Below are 14,645 nucleotides of genomic sequence, written 5' to 3'. Positions count from 1 at the left end.
TTCAGGCCAATATAACAGAATGTGCATTAATCACGCTTAAAAAAAAAAATAGTTGCTTTAAAAGAAATTTGCGTTAATGGCTTTGACAGCCCTAATATTAAATTATATAAATAAGATGCAGCAGTGAGCTAACAGACGACAACATGCTGTAAGGTCGCTGACGAAACGCTTCATTTTAAAAAGGGTTGGTTGGGTTGTATTGACATTGAAGTTTTTTGTGTGGGGACTGTTTGAGTGACTGTTTTGTGTTGATTCTACAGGTTGTACATGTGACACATTTTGAAACATGAAAATGAAATTTGTTAACCTTGCGAGGCAGCTGGATTTGTGAAATCACAGGAGCATCCATCTTGCCAGGCTCCTAAATGTCCGTTTGTGTCCACACCAGAGGTGGTGCGAGACACTCGGTGTCCTCAGAGGGACTACTGTCCGCCATGGACGTGGTTTTAGGTGCACCAACAGAGAGAAGTGTCCATGTGACTCATCTCGAACAAACAACGGCAGCTCCCAAAGAAGTTAGCATAGACACTGTGTTAGCATCAGTTATATCAGAACTGGACTGAAGTTCTTGATTGAAAGAAGAACAAAGAACGACACCGAAGGCTTTTATAGATGGAAAAGTTGTTCTCACTCTTCGGTTCAGTGGTTAAAGTCGGTCTGTGTTAGACATGACGGATCGTTCATCCGATCGCCTGCCAGGTCTTGAAAGTGCCTGCCCTTTTCCAAACTGTTTCTACGGATGGCTTCACAGATGGTTCAGTGTGACAAGCCCTAGTGGACTAGTCTAAGTTTAAATGTTGTTTACTCGGCTGGGAAATTAGTCCTGGGAACATCTCCACTTTTATTAAGTGATGAAAAATGATGAACTCAGGTTAAAACTTTTTATTTGTAATTTCTAGTTTTATTCTGAAGACCATTTTGAAAGTCCTCTCCTTCTAAACATTTCCAAATTTATTACTCTTTACAGCTTCTGCCACAATATTTTTGAACATCAGTATTATTATTAGTATTATGATTATTATTATCAGTAGTCATAGTACTACAGTTTTGCATATTTTAGTAAATTAAAGGAGTAATTGATGCAGTCAGAATCAACATTTCTCCTTTAATGCTGTGTTCAAACATACAGTGGTGACATCACAGCGACACATTTTTCTCATTGTCTACAGATAAATCTGTTGACCACTAAGAGGCTTCCAGATATAAAGGGATGATTCACGATTTTTACTGTTCATATTTTTCATTGTGCATATTTGTTTTTTTGTTTTTTTCAGTTTGTATTTTATTTTTTCATGTGCTGTCCTGTTTTTTTTATCTGTGCTTTGTGTGTTTTGTGTTCTACTGTGTTGTGTTTGCTCTTCAGAGATTCTTTAAGACTTTTAAATACTTTTTATACATATTTTATTTTCACCTTATTCCTTATTTATGTTTTGTTTATGTTTTTTATTTAATAATGAAATGCCCTGAATTGAACTGTTGTGTGTTTTCTCAGTAAACCTCAGCTGTGTAATAACATCAGTTTATTTTCACGTACAAGGATGTTATGTAAGGTCTATATTTTTGTATGTTTAATTTTTTTTATTCAGTTAGTTTCCAGAGTGTTTGCTGGTTTTAATTCAGTTTTTATTTGTTAAAAAAAAAAGTGTGTGTTTTATTTATTTATTTTTTTTTTTACTTTTTATGATAATTATTATAGTGAGGGGGTATTTATCAGGAGCAACATTTAATAAGTTCAGAACAGGTATAACAATACAAACAACACTTTGTGAAGGAAATTTGACTCAGTCATCTTGATAAGAATCATAAAATCATAAGATCACAATAAATAAAATTAGTTCATTACAGTGTTTTAAATGAAGAGGATAAAATAATGAGAGAAGGATGTGCCGTCGTTCACAAGAATATGAATTAAATCAAGCTAGACGTCAAGTTGAATGAGACATTTATTATCAGCTGCAGTAACAATAATAATAATAATAACAATTCAGCTCTGTAGTCCTTCTAAATCAAATCTAAATAAGAATTATGGTTTAAAAATGTGTATTTTGATTAACATTAAGACACTCTGAACAACTTTAAACAGGTTTGTGTTTGATTCCATTTGTAAAACTTAACTTGAAATAATATTAAAATGCTTAAAATGAAAAAAACTGATACATTTTCTCATTGCAAATATTTGATAATAATTCATTCCGTTTTCTGACTCTGAATGAAGCGTCTCCCTCTGCTCTAATAATAATAATAATAATAATAATAATAATAATATAAACCGGGATGTGAGACAGGGGTCCTTGAGGTATAGCTGACCCTTTTATGATTAAATTTGTTTAATTAATGTTTTTTTTTAAACATCTGACCGAGTTCACGGGAATCTGGAACCCAGCTTTTAAACATTTTCATTAAAAAATTGATTTTAAAAGAAAGATGATTATAACAGCACATTTTTACAGCTCTATTATCAGGAGGTAGTTTTCATTTTTAGATTTTAGAATTTAAATTGTTTGTAATTGTGAATTCCTGCCTGAGACAAAGGTGTTTTCTGGCACAAAGCAAGTTCAGAAATAAAAGAAAATAAAAGCAAGGCGAAAATAAATTCAATCATAATAAGATAAAATGAAATACAGATATTTCATTTATTAAAATCCCAGAACAAAGGAAACATTTTGCACATCTGTTAGATAGGACAGGAGTGTTGGAGAGAGGAGAGTAAACCACAAACACACACTGTCTGACTTAGCAATATATAATTTATTTGCAACATTTTGGTGCTGAAATAATGTAACACAAATTAGATAGTGTGCAGGAGTCATTTTGCAATTTATTAAAACCCTTAAAGAACAAACTTTCTCCCTCTAAAAAATGGAATTGGACTGTTGTTGTTCATTAATTTTTAAAGTTTATTTCAGTAGGGCATGATTTCTCTCAGTTTTCAAGAATGGATGAAGTCCTAATAAATTAATTTGTACACAGGAAAGTAAAAAAAATGACTTCAGCAAATATACTTCTGACCCTGAAATAAAAACGTAACATTTAAGCCTGTATTCTCTGATTCACTGTGGTTTAAATCAGTGACTGACAGCAGATTGAGCTCCTGTCAGAGGTTTATAATGAAAAGCTTCTCTGCAGACTGACAGATGGTTTAATGACATTAATGATGTGCTGTCTGTGCTGCACAGCAGGTAGAAACACATTAACACTCCTCACTGACTGCACACACTGCTGCCGCTGCTGACCGTGTTTCCTCTTCCTCCCCCTCGGCCCTTTCCTTCGACCTCACTTCCCCCCCTCCTGCTTCCTCCCATTCTTTGACTCCCTTCATGGAAAATGAAAAGGAAAGTTGGGACAAAACAATGAGGTTATTCAGTGTTTGGTAAAATCACATTAAACATGAGAGAGCAGAACCACAGAGAGATCCTGGTGAAGCTCCGTATCTCGGCTGCAGATCTGTGAGGTGAGTTTGATTCTGTTCTTGATTTCTGGACACGTAAAATGACATTTTTTGTCAAACTCTTCTGCATGCATAAACTGTAATACTTATAATTACTATATTACTGTATCTCTGACTGCTGAGACTTACATAACTGTCCTCAAACACATCTTAAAGAAGAAGTCTGGTGATTTTCTATATTATTATAGTATTTTTCCAAGTACTGTGTGTATCAAAGCCCGACATATCTGTAGTTTACTTTGACTCAGTCCCACACACACCGTCTTCCTTCCCCTAATACTCACTAGAGCACCAAATGTGGATTAATCCGCTGCTAAAAATAGTCCCCAACTCTATTTCAGGGCAGCTGTTTGTAGGGAATTACAGAGCCTTTAATTTGTGAGCTGTTTTTAAAGATCCATTCCACTCAAAAAAATGTGTTTTTCTTTTGTTTATGTCCCCTAAAATGCCACACTGTCTTTTGAGTTTGAGAAATTTGAGTTTCAGAGACTTTGTTTGCTGGATTCCAGTGAGTTTTAAAGAATGGAAATAGCAAAATAATACATTTGAACATGAATTTTAATTCTCAAGAAAGAAATACAGAATATTTTGTCCCTCCAGTGTGAACTTGTCCCTAAAAGGAAACTGACGCAACAGATTTTACAAAAATGCATGTTCCTTTCCTTTAAAACTTTCCTTAAGAAGTTAGAAAGTTAGTGAGGAAGTTGGTGTTGCTGTGTTGTTTTCCTGGTGAAAACGGCAGATTGTCAGAAACTCATTGTGATAATGAAAAAAAAAGTTGTGAAAATTGGTAGAAATTCTGGAAAAATGTGATCCCAGGAGAAAACACGGGGAGGGAAACAAAAAACAGGAGTCAGGATGGCAAGTATGCTTGTATCTTTTCACATCCCTCAACAGAAGTGGGGAGATGTCTGCACGATTCCCTAAAATCTGAGATTCAAATGTACCCGAGCAAGCTAGATTTGATATATAACAAATTCACATAACAATCGTTTTATGCAGGAAAAGATCTCCAAAAAACCTCCAGCACAGACCGGAAATGTCAGTACAGAGAGCGAGAGTTAGCATTAGCTCTGTCACACTCTGTCAGTTACAAGCTAACATGCTAACAACATAAAGAAAGAGCTTAGATGTATAATAGAGCTACATGCAGCATTGCTGCTCCACCTTGATGCCATTTTTTCCCAGTGGCCACTTGCAGTATTGCAGTTAAAAATTCCCCTGCTGCCCAAAAAACATTTTTCTCTCCATAAGCCGTCTTTATAAAAGAGTCTTCTGCAAAACGAGTGTCATGACACCTTGAATTACAAACAATGTCAATGATGACTCTTTCTACTATGAATTTATGATCCATGCAGGCGTTAAATATTGAAAAACTCCTCAGAAAAGTTGGTTCAGGATCATGTTTCTCTCTGTGATCCATCATCTTTTCTTCTAACACTCAGTCAGTGTTTGTGAACTGAGACACTAACTGTTGAAGTTTTAAAGGTCAGTTCTTTCTCATTCTTTCTTGATATACGACTTCAGCTGCTCAACAGTCCACAGTCTCTGTTGGGATGGGAGACAGGTCTGGACTGCAGGCAGCTCAGTCTAGGACCTGAACTCTTTTAGTACGAAGACACACTGTTGGAACACGTCCACAATGTGTCTCTGCATCTTCTCTCTGAAATAATCAGGGACGTCTCTGAAAAAGACGTCTGGATGGCAGCATGTCGCTTCAAAACCTGTATGAACCTTTCTGCATTAATGGGGCCTTCACAGACGTGACAGTTACCCATGATGCCATGGGCACTAACACACTGAAGTTTGTGAAAACAGTCTGAAATGTGGACTCGTCAGACCACAGGACACTTTTCCACTTTGCGTCCGTCCGTCTCAGATGAGCTCGGGTCCAGAGAAGTCTGCAGAGTTTCTGGATGTTGTTGATGTCTGTCTTTCTCTTTGCATGGCAGAGTCTGAACTTACATTTGTAGATGCAGAGACAAACTGTGTTTACTGACAGCGGTTTTCCAAAGTGATCCTGAGTCCATATAGTATCCTTTATACAATGATGAGGATTTTGAAATGCAGTTTTTCATGCAGTGCTGCCTGAGGGGTCAAAGGTCACAGACGTTCAGTCTTGGGGTTCAGCCTTACGTGCAGAGATTTCTCTGGATTCTCTGAATCTTTGAATGATATTATGGATTGTAGATTGTGAAATCTCTAAATTCCTGCAGAGAAACTTTGTTCTTAAACTGTTGGACTGTTTGCAGTTTTTCATAAAGTGGTGAACCACATCCATGCTTTCGAGGACGGCCCTTTAATACCCGATCATGATACGTTACCTATCACTAATTCACCTCATTCCATCATTCCTCAACTTCTTTCAGTCTTCTGTCGCTCCTGTCCCAACTTTTTCGAAACCTGCTGCAGGCATCAAACTCAGAACGAATTGATATTTACAAAGAACAATAAAGTTTACAGTTTGAACATTAAATATCTTGTCTTTGTACTGTATTCATCTGAATATGAGTCGAAAATTGTGTGCAAATCATTGCATTCTGTTCTTATTTACTTTTTACACAACATCACAACTTTTTTGGAGTAGGTTTTATTTTAGCAGCAGATTAGTAATGTACTACTGTACACAGAACAACTTTACTGTTCGACCAATAAAGTTATACTACATACTACAAGTGTTTGACCTTCTTCGACCCTGCAGCCATGGGATTAGTGTGGCGGCTGAAAACAATCTCTCTTTGATCATTTGGTAACTTTTAGACAAAGGGATTCTTTGTTTTGTTGCTGTCATACAGTACTCTGTGTCTTATGACAGGACTGTGAAAAGGCCAAAACTACAAAATATGTCAGAATGCAGTTTGTCTTGTACGAGCTAAAGGCTGCATGCGTTAAAATAAAAGTGAAGAGGAAAGACACAACCTCAGTAAACTGGTTGTTTCACACTCTGACAGGCTGTGTGAACTCTGCTCTCTGTTATCACATGTAAATTTATGGATTCTCTGTTCATCATTTGAATTTTAGCCGTTAGTGAAGTTGTGAGTCTGAGAAACTTGTTTTTGGGGAATAAATAAAAGGTTTTTAAGTACTTTTTGTTCTGTTGGGGTTTTTGGCTGCAGTCACAGCCTCACAATAAGCTCACTTGTTATTGACCTGAGAGAGAAAGGCATGCAGGGCCAGCTGATTATCAGAGCAGTGTGTGTGTGTGTGTGTGTGTGAGTGTGTGTGGAGCAGGTTGAAGCTTTTACGTCAGCATTGACTCAGTCGACAGGAGGCGGACAAACCAGCCCTGCGAGCTCATTTCTCTGCTGTTTGTTTCCTTTAGATCAACATGGCTGAAACACACAGAGTGACAGCGGCGGGCAGGAAGGTGAGTTTACACACCTGAGCGACAGGCAGGCAGGCAGGCGGGCAGGCAGGCAGCCGGTCAGACATTATAAACACCAAACCACAACCGCAGCAGAGAAGGAACCAGATCAGTCTGACACACACATCCAAGACGGACTTTCCTGATTCTTTGTGTTATTTCTCAGGTGAATTTCTAGACTGGAAAGTTTAGTTTCAACTTTGGAAGAATGTCGCAACTGGTGTCAAACTCACTGAATGAAACGACTTCCAGTTAGAGTTAACAAAATAAAAGCTGCACTAATCTGTGCAACATTTTCAGAACCAGAATCAGCTTTACTGGCATTAAAATTAGTTCCATATTTACCAGCTGCAGCATTAAAAAAAATAAAATACTTTTACTTGAAGTATATTTTCATATTAATAATTTTGTAATGGTAATATTTAATGTAATTTATCATAAAACAACCACGATATGTCATCAGTCATTAAGGTAATGACGCTACAGCTCCTTTACAATTTCTGTTCCAGCCAGAAAAACTGTTTTTGTTTTTGTTTTGTTTCACTTTCACGTTCAAATCAGTGGCAAATATTTGCAAAATGAGTTTGTGTCAGTTTATGAGTCGTAAGCATTGACTGTATTTATTAGACATGGACAACTTCAGAGCTTTGTGCAGCCAAAGCATCTTGATTTCCTCCTGGTTGCCAGCTGCAGTTCTGATCTTAAATCCTGCTTAAAGGGATAGTTCACCCAAAAAGGAAAATTCAGGTCACCAGTTTGCGACGGCGTTTTCCTGTGACACTCCAGCAGTGTTTTGTGGACTAAAAAACTAAACCCGACTTTCAGTCAGCATGAGATAATGACTGAATTTTTATTTTTGGGTGAACTATCCCTTTTATTGAGCTGCCATGGGGGAAAAATTATTTTGACACGGCAGCACAAAAACGTAGCAGGCCAGGGGGAAATGCAGCAAGAAATAGAATAAAGATAGACTCCAAAATAAGTAAGATAAAATAGAATAACTGGGAATGTGGGATATACATATATAGTGCATCTAAAGTGCCAAATATTAATATGTGCAATATGTCAGTGAAATACACACCATTTATATAAACTCGTGCAACATGTCCCTGAAGTACAGACTCTATTTTATACATGTGCAATATGTTTCTTCCTCAGTGTTAACAGATCAGACATGAAGAAAACTAAACCAATCAGGTCAGAATAACAACACATGTAAATCAAGTCAGATGACAAATACATAAACAGAACAAAAAAACAAACAACCTCACCACTAGATGCCACTAAATTCTACATACTGGTCAGGACTTTTACTTGTTATATACATGTAGATACTTGAGTATTTCTGTACTGATTTATTACTACTTTTACTTAAATAGGGGAGACTGGGGACAGTTGCAGCACTTTCTGCACTTCAGTTACTCACAGACTATTTGGACCAGACCAACCAAATCTTTACATATCCAATCTGTCTACTAATTATCCGCACCATTTAAAGATGATGAGGCTACATATGACATATCGATCACGATTTGTGTTTAAATGGAAGAGGTTCAAACTCTAGAGACAGATCTTGATCGGGGACTGTGGCAACATGTTAAAAGTACATATTCTACTAATTAACTTTTGTTTTTTTTGTTTTTTTTCTATCTCAGTGAGCATAGCATTCTGATAATATGCACCATTATGCAATAATATTATTTACTTATACAATAATATTACAGCCTTTGCAGTATGAGTGCCATAAGTTCTGATTGGAAGACTTGTTGCAACCGTCCCCTGTTGCAAATGTCCCCAGCTGAGCCCTGAAAGATCAGAGTACTTCCACCACTGGACGACACTGAAGTTGTTGTCTCTGGGAATTTGTGTGCTTAAAAACTTGAGAGGGAAATTACAAAGTGCAGTTACAGAGAAGCACAGCTGCACAGGAGGGTATATATTTGAGTTTTTTGAGATTCAATCTGAAAATCATTTTGAGCAATTTTTACTAAAATTGTCAGTTTTTTTTTTTTTTTTTTTTTTTTTTTGGCTAAACAAAGATTCAAACTGAAGGGTTTGGCGTTTCTTCAGCAGAAAAATAGACTGAAACAACATGTAAATTACAGGAAATGTCATTTGTGCACATGAGGAAAAAATATCAAGAAAATTGTATTAAACAAAATGTTTTACGGAGGTGCAGTTGTATCAGAGGAAGTACTCACAACAGAAAAATCCTGGCAGTATATTTACACCCAGAGAAAACCTCACAGGAAAAAAGTAATAAAAGAAATTATGGATTGTTTATGTATCTAGCTTGATGCTTTTTTTTGTCATTTTAAAACTTTTTATGAGCATTTATTTTAAGCTAACTTTTTATCTTCCTCTACAAATCTTAAAGCCTGATAGCATGGTAACTGTCAGCTGCTTTTATTTTGAAGGCAAACCTGAACTCATTTAACTTCCGCTGTCTCTCAGATTTGACGCAGCACGTGCTGGTCACACGGCGTGTGACGTCACGCTGTTAAAGTGTGTGCTCTGACTGCCTGTCAGCACGAGTCTGTAACAGCCAATAAACCACAGAGATTTAATTTTTACCACAAACTTCAAACTGTCTTTATTTCAGTTTATTTTACTCTGTTATTCTGTGGTTATTACTGAGTTCTTCAGATTACAGATACTTTAACTCCTAACATTTTTGATAGACAAGTTGGCAGCAGTGGTAGAATGTAACTAAGTACTTTTACTCAAGTATTGCACTTATAATTTTACTTGAGAATGTACTTGAGTTTTTTCCATTCTATGTTTCTTTATATTTCCACTCCACTACATCTCGGAGGGAAATATTATACTTTTTAGCCAACTATTGTTTGAGACTCACTACATTCCTCATAAATGACATGATATGATGCAGTACTACTGATCAGTGCCAGGGGTGGAAGTAACTAATTACAAATACTCAAATTATTGTAATAGGTAGTTTAGTAATAGTAATTATTGTAGAGGTAGTTTTTCTAAATTCTCTGATTTCAGCTTCTTAAATGTGGATATTTTCTGGTTTCTTTACTTCCCTCTGACAGTAAACTGAGTATCTTTGAGTTGTGAGTGAAAAACGTCATCTTAGATTTAGGGAAACACTGATTTTCTGAAATTCTAAAAACAAACAACTGTTAACTGATTAATCAAGAAAACAATCCACCATGAAAATAATTATTAGTTGCAGCCCTCGGTGGAACAGATGGCAACTGATTTAAGATGAGAATGTCTAAACAAGGAGGACCAATCATTGATCAGCGCATCAGAACATTTAGGCAGTGGATTTTTGTTCGGCAGTGAATTCTGCCTGGCGGTAACGATACTGAAGGCTGAAATCAGGTGGGATCAAATAAATAATCAAGTAAATATCCTGTGATCTTTAGAAAACAAAAGCAGTTTTCTCACGATAAATTATCTCGTTATCTCAAGAAATCAGCCTTTAGTTTTCTTGAGATAACGAGATAAATTAACTCGTTATCACAAGAAAACATGATCAGTAAAAGTGTTTGCAGGCAGAGTTCTCAGTGATGTGAGTCACTCCAGTCAGTTTTCTCTTCACACTGCTGCTGCTCAGAGTTTCATCATATGAGCTGCGGATGTTCATCGTCCTGCAGAGGATGAATCCTGCTGAGATCAGCAGTGAAGTTCAAATGGTTTCCTGTTTTTGGGTTTTTTTTCTTTCAGAAATGGGTTTTTCCACAGAAAAGTGCGACTGATGAAAATAAAGCGAGTGTTCGCTCTGCTGACAGAGATGCTGAGAGGAAACTGGTAAGATGGACTCTGAAATCACACAAAGACAAACACAAACTCTGTGATGAGTGGAAGAAATAAACATTCAATAAACAACAAAGTCCTGAACCTTTACAGTAATAAAATATATATTATTGATAGTTATATTCAGTGTAATAAATAAATTATGAATAAGGCTGCAACAGAATGAGATGTTCAAACTTAAAACTTAAAACCATATGTGTAAAAAAACTTCCTTTTGGAAATAAAAGAAAAGAAAAGAAAGCTTTACTCCCATTTGAACAAATATATATATATATTTTAATTCAATCCTGTAGATAAACAAATGTAGATGGTGTGATTACAAATTTTATACCTCATTAATTTACCCAAAAACAGGTACATCGCTACAACCCTTAAAATAAACAATGTGAAATATTCGAATAAGACATAATATCATACAAGTGAGCTCCACTGAGAAAAAAACTTTGATAATTTGCATTTTGATAAATTGAAGCAACAAGATAAAAACAGACTAACTACATTGGATATTGAGGCCACAGTTACTGATGTAAAAACAACAACATAAAAACACTGGAGAATTTAAGAAAACATTTAAAGTTTAAGAGAATAAAGTAATTATGAGAATAAAACAAGTTATACTTTTAGAATAAAATGTTGTAGTCCATGTTATGAGAACAAAGTTACAAAACCTAATAATGGGTAAATTTTAGAAAATAAATTTTAAGAATATGTTTTTAATGTTATGAAAAAAGTTTTGATATTTTAAACTAAAGTTGTGATTTTACAAGAAAAATTGTCATCTTATTTGCCAAATCTAATCATGACAGATAATTTTGCTTTTAAAAATATCACAACTTCATCCTGTAATATTGTGACTCTTTTTTCAAAATCAAAAATCAAAAAATTTCACTTTTTGTGTTTTTAACTCACAAGCATTGTGTGTGTGTGTGTGTGTGTGTGTGTGTGTGTGTGTGTGTGCGTGTGTGTGTGTGTGTGTGTGTGTGTGTATGTGTGTGTGTGTGTGTGAGTGTGTGTGTGTGTGTGTGTGTGTGTGTGTGTGTGTGTGTGTGTGTGTGTGTGTGAGTACAGGCAGTTCCTTTCAGAGGTCACATCACAGGTGGGTTGCGTCCGGGGAAGAAGATCGTGGTGTTCGGTGTCGTGGACTCTCGTCCTGACAGGTACAAACACTTTCATGTATTAATCCATCGTCCCTCAATCAGGATCAATATGAGACTTTTGTTTCAGTTGTTCCTCCATTTTCATCATTTTTTATCACATCACTTCCTTCAGGTGGTGGCATGTCATGTACTGTAACCTACTTATGGTTCAAATTTGAGTAACTTGTTCTTTACTTGACTCTTTTCATGTCACTTTATCCTTCTTTCGGTAGATTTATTAAGTTACAACACGTTTACTTAACAAGATTTAGTTGTGGTTCCCTTTTTGCTATTCCCAAAAACAGACGATCAAACTGGAGAGCCGTTTGTGTGTTGGTGTGTCCCACCTCTCCACCTGTCCACATCCCTCATATCCCCTCCAAACTCGTCCCAAAAATGTTCAGGGGGGCGGCCATTGCATTTAAACTGTTTATATCTGTGTTTTTTAATTTCATTTCATTTTAAGGTTAAATGCATACTCTGCTGGTGGCCATGTTGGTTGGCCGTTGGCCCCATGTGACGGGCTGTGAGTCGTCTGCGACAGCCAAGAGTTTAGCAGAACTGGTTGCATCTGGCAGTTGTGGTGGCATTGCAGCAGGTGCTTCACCCTCTATCGTCTGCCGGGGATCTGCACTCTAATTACAGGACTATAATTTGAGTGTGTTTTCGGATATGAGCCATCCACCTTTTGTCACATCCCTTCTGAATTCACCATTGTGCTCTTTACAAAGGATGTTTTTAGGTGGTGGGGCCAGAACATCGAGGGGGATCAGGGCAGGCTGGGGGTGAAAGTGATGGAGAGGGTCGGGGTAGAAGGGTAAAAGTCTCAAAAGTCAGGAGGGAGTCCAGGAGAAACGGTTGCAACACCCAAAGGAATTCTGTTCTGGTATTTTATTCTGAAATGGGCCGTTCTGCATGATGAGAACTTGGTGCTGAGTTTTCATAAGTTTGAATTCAGGACTGCTTGTAAGTTGAGTACTTGTAGGAGTATTTTTACTCCAAGGTATTACTACTTTTACTTGAGTAAAAGACCTGAGTACTTCTATCACCTCGATCATTTGGACGCTGCTGAGAATTTGTGCTCTTTAAATTACTGGATCGTCTGAATCGTGTTATTTACAGCTGGTTCCTTCGTTCTTCTGTTAGGTTCTACGTCGCCCTGACGTGTGGTTGTGGAACATCTGGGGAGCCTCCGCCTGATGTGGCCCTGGAGCTCTGTGTTCGATTCAGGGACCGACAGGTCCTGCGTAGAGCCTGCGTGTCTGGATCCTGGGGGGACGTGGACAGAGCCGTCCCCTTCTTCCCCTTCATCAGAGAACAGCCGTTCAAGGTACCAACATCTGGCAACATCCAACCCTGAACCTGTACTGCAGTCCTCAACAGCTGGGAATATTACAAATTTATCGAGTAAAACCAAATTTATTTAAAAAAATATGATATAAATTTATGGAGTAAAACTGAATTTATATAATAAAATAGACAAATTTGTAGAGTAAAACCAAAATTTTATGATAAAGTAAAACTGGATTTATATTAAAAATTAACATATTTATTGAGTAAAACAAAATGAATATAATAAAATATATATATTTGGCTTTTGAGTAAAACCTGAATCTTCACTGTAGATCTTTAGCTTGGAGCCACATGCACACTGTCTGAGTGTGTGTGGCGGTGTGACGGTGTGCAAACGGCATGCTGGGACTTTAGGAGACTTGGATTACATCAGACGAGCAGCATGGAGGCATTTTGTTTTTTTCCGGGGACCCTTTGTTTAGACTCACACTCTGCTGTAAACGTTTGTCAGGTTTCACTTTAAAATGTCCAACATGTCAAATGAAATCTCGTCTCCCCTCTCAGATTGAGATTCACTGTGAGCAGAGTCGGCTTCGCATGTTTGTGGACGGACAGCAGCTGTTTGACTTTTACCACAGAGTGACGTCCCTCAGAGACGTCGACACGTTATGGATCAAAGGCAGCATCACCATCACCAAACTGGCCTGAAGTAGGACTGAAGTTACTGTTGAACTGTTGAACTGTTTGGACACAAACTGCCAGGACTCAGCTCGTCTGTGTTCACTCTGGACATTTTCGTCCTACGTGTTTAATACTGGAGACAAATAGGTCCATACGGAAGCCCTGAGAGGTCCTGAGCTTTCTATTTCTGATCTAAATGGTTTTCTGACTTAATAACAGATGAAAAAAGGTTTTGCCAGGATAATCTAAGTTCCTTATTTTTTTTTTAAATCAGTGGGGAAAAAGTTTGGTGCGTGAATCATTATTTTAGCCGACAAAATCCACCGTCGTCAGCTAGAAATAAGAATCTGCTTTTGTTTACTTCTGTGAGGATTCACAGACGTTGTGTTTCAACTATCACCATTATCACTGTAAACTGTATAAATGCAGTATGAGAATGGAAAGTTTAGCAGGCATAGCAACAGTAACTAAGGAGGGCGGGGCTTAGCGAAGGGTCAGTTGCAAATCCTGGTTAACGTTCAGTCATTCTCTTCAAAAACTATCAGTTTTGAATCCATTCTGAAGGTCTTCTATTCATTTTAAATGTAAAATGTTCAGTGAGTGATGTTACATAATTTGCTAACACACAATATATTTGTTGTGTGACGTGTGCATGGAGAAATTAAAACTCACCTGGGAGAAAACATGAATACTTTTACTCCTGTTCAGAACATTGGGTAGTGGTGCATTTCGGCCTCTTGTGGCCAAAATTAGTATTATAACAAACACTCATGCCAAAAATACAAACAAACAAATAAAGCAAATAAACAAGCAAAAAAAAAAAAAAAAAAAAAAAAAAAAACTTGCCAAAACTTTTTTTCTCCCATTTGTTCATTTGTTCTCAAACGGATCGCCTTTTTTTTTCACATTTGCCTCTCAGGGCTTCTGTACAAATCTG

The 14,645-nt window shown here is 37.0% G+C and overlaps 1 protein-coding gene across 1 annotated transcript; it reads left to right on the top strand.

The window, feature by feature from the left end:
* Nucleotides 1-3,303: 3,303 nt before the first annotated feature.
* On the top strand, nt 3,304-14,011 carry lgalsla (lectin, galactoside-binding-like a). The gene is made up of 6 exons (XM_084714651.1): nt 3,304-3,451; nt 6,771-6,815; nt 10,509-10,592; nt 11,667-11,755; nt 12,881-13,064; nt 13,592-14,011. Exons 2-6 carry the CDS (start codon nt 6,777-6,779, stop codon nt 13,733-13,735), a joined length of 540 nt encoding a protein of 179 aa, XP_084570777.1. The 5' UTR covers nt 3,304-3,451; nt 6,771-6,776; the 3' UTR covers nt 13,736-14,011.
* Nucleotides 14,012-14,645: the final 634 nt, after the last annotated feature.

Source organism: Lutjanus erythropterus, chromosome 3, assembly GCF_056507025.1.
Source record: "Lutjanus erythropterus isolate fLutEry1 chromosome 3, fLutEry1.hap2, whole genome shotgun sequence".
NCBI lineage: Eukaryota > Metazoa > Chordata > Actinopteri > Lutjaniformes > Lutjanidae > Lutjanus > Lutjanus erythropterus.
The sequence above is the reverse complement of the archived record's forward strand: the minus strand, read 5'-3'. Positions and strand labels throughout refer to the sequence as shown.

Coding starts and splice junctions, on each gene's coding strand:
- lgalsla (XM_084714651.1), top strand. CDS start 6,777: ATGGCTGAAACACACAGAGTGACAGCGGCGGGCAGGAAG. Junction 6,816..10,508: donor TGACAGCGGCGGGCAGGAAG/GTGAGTTTACAC, acceptor TTTTTCTTTCAG/AAATGGGTTTTTCCACAGAA. Junction 11,756..12,880: donor GTGGACTCTCGTCCTGACAG/GTACAAACACTT, acceptor TTCTTCTGTTAG/GTTCTACGTCGCCCTGACGT.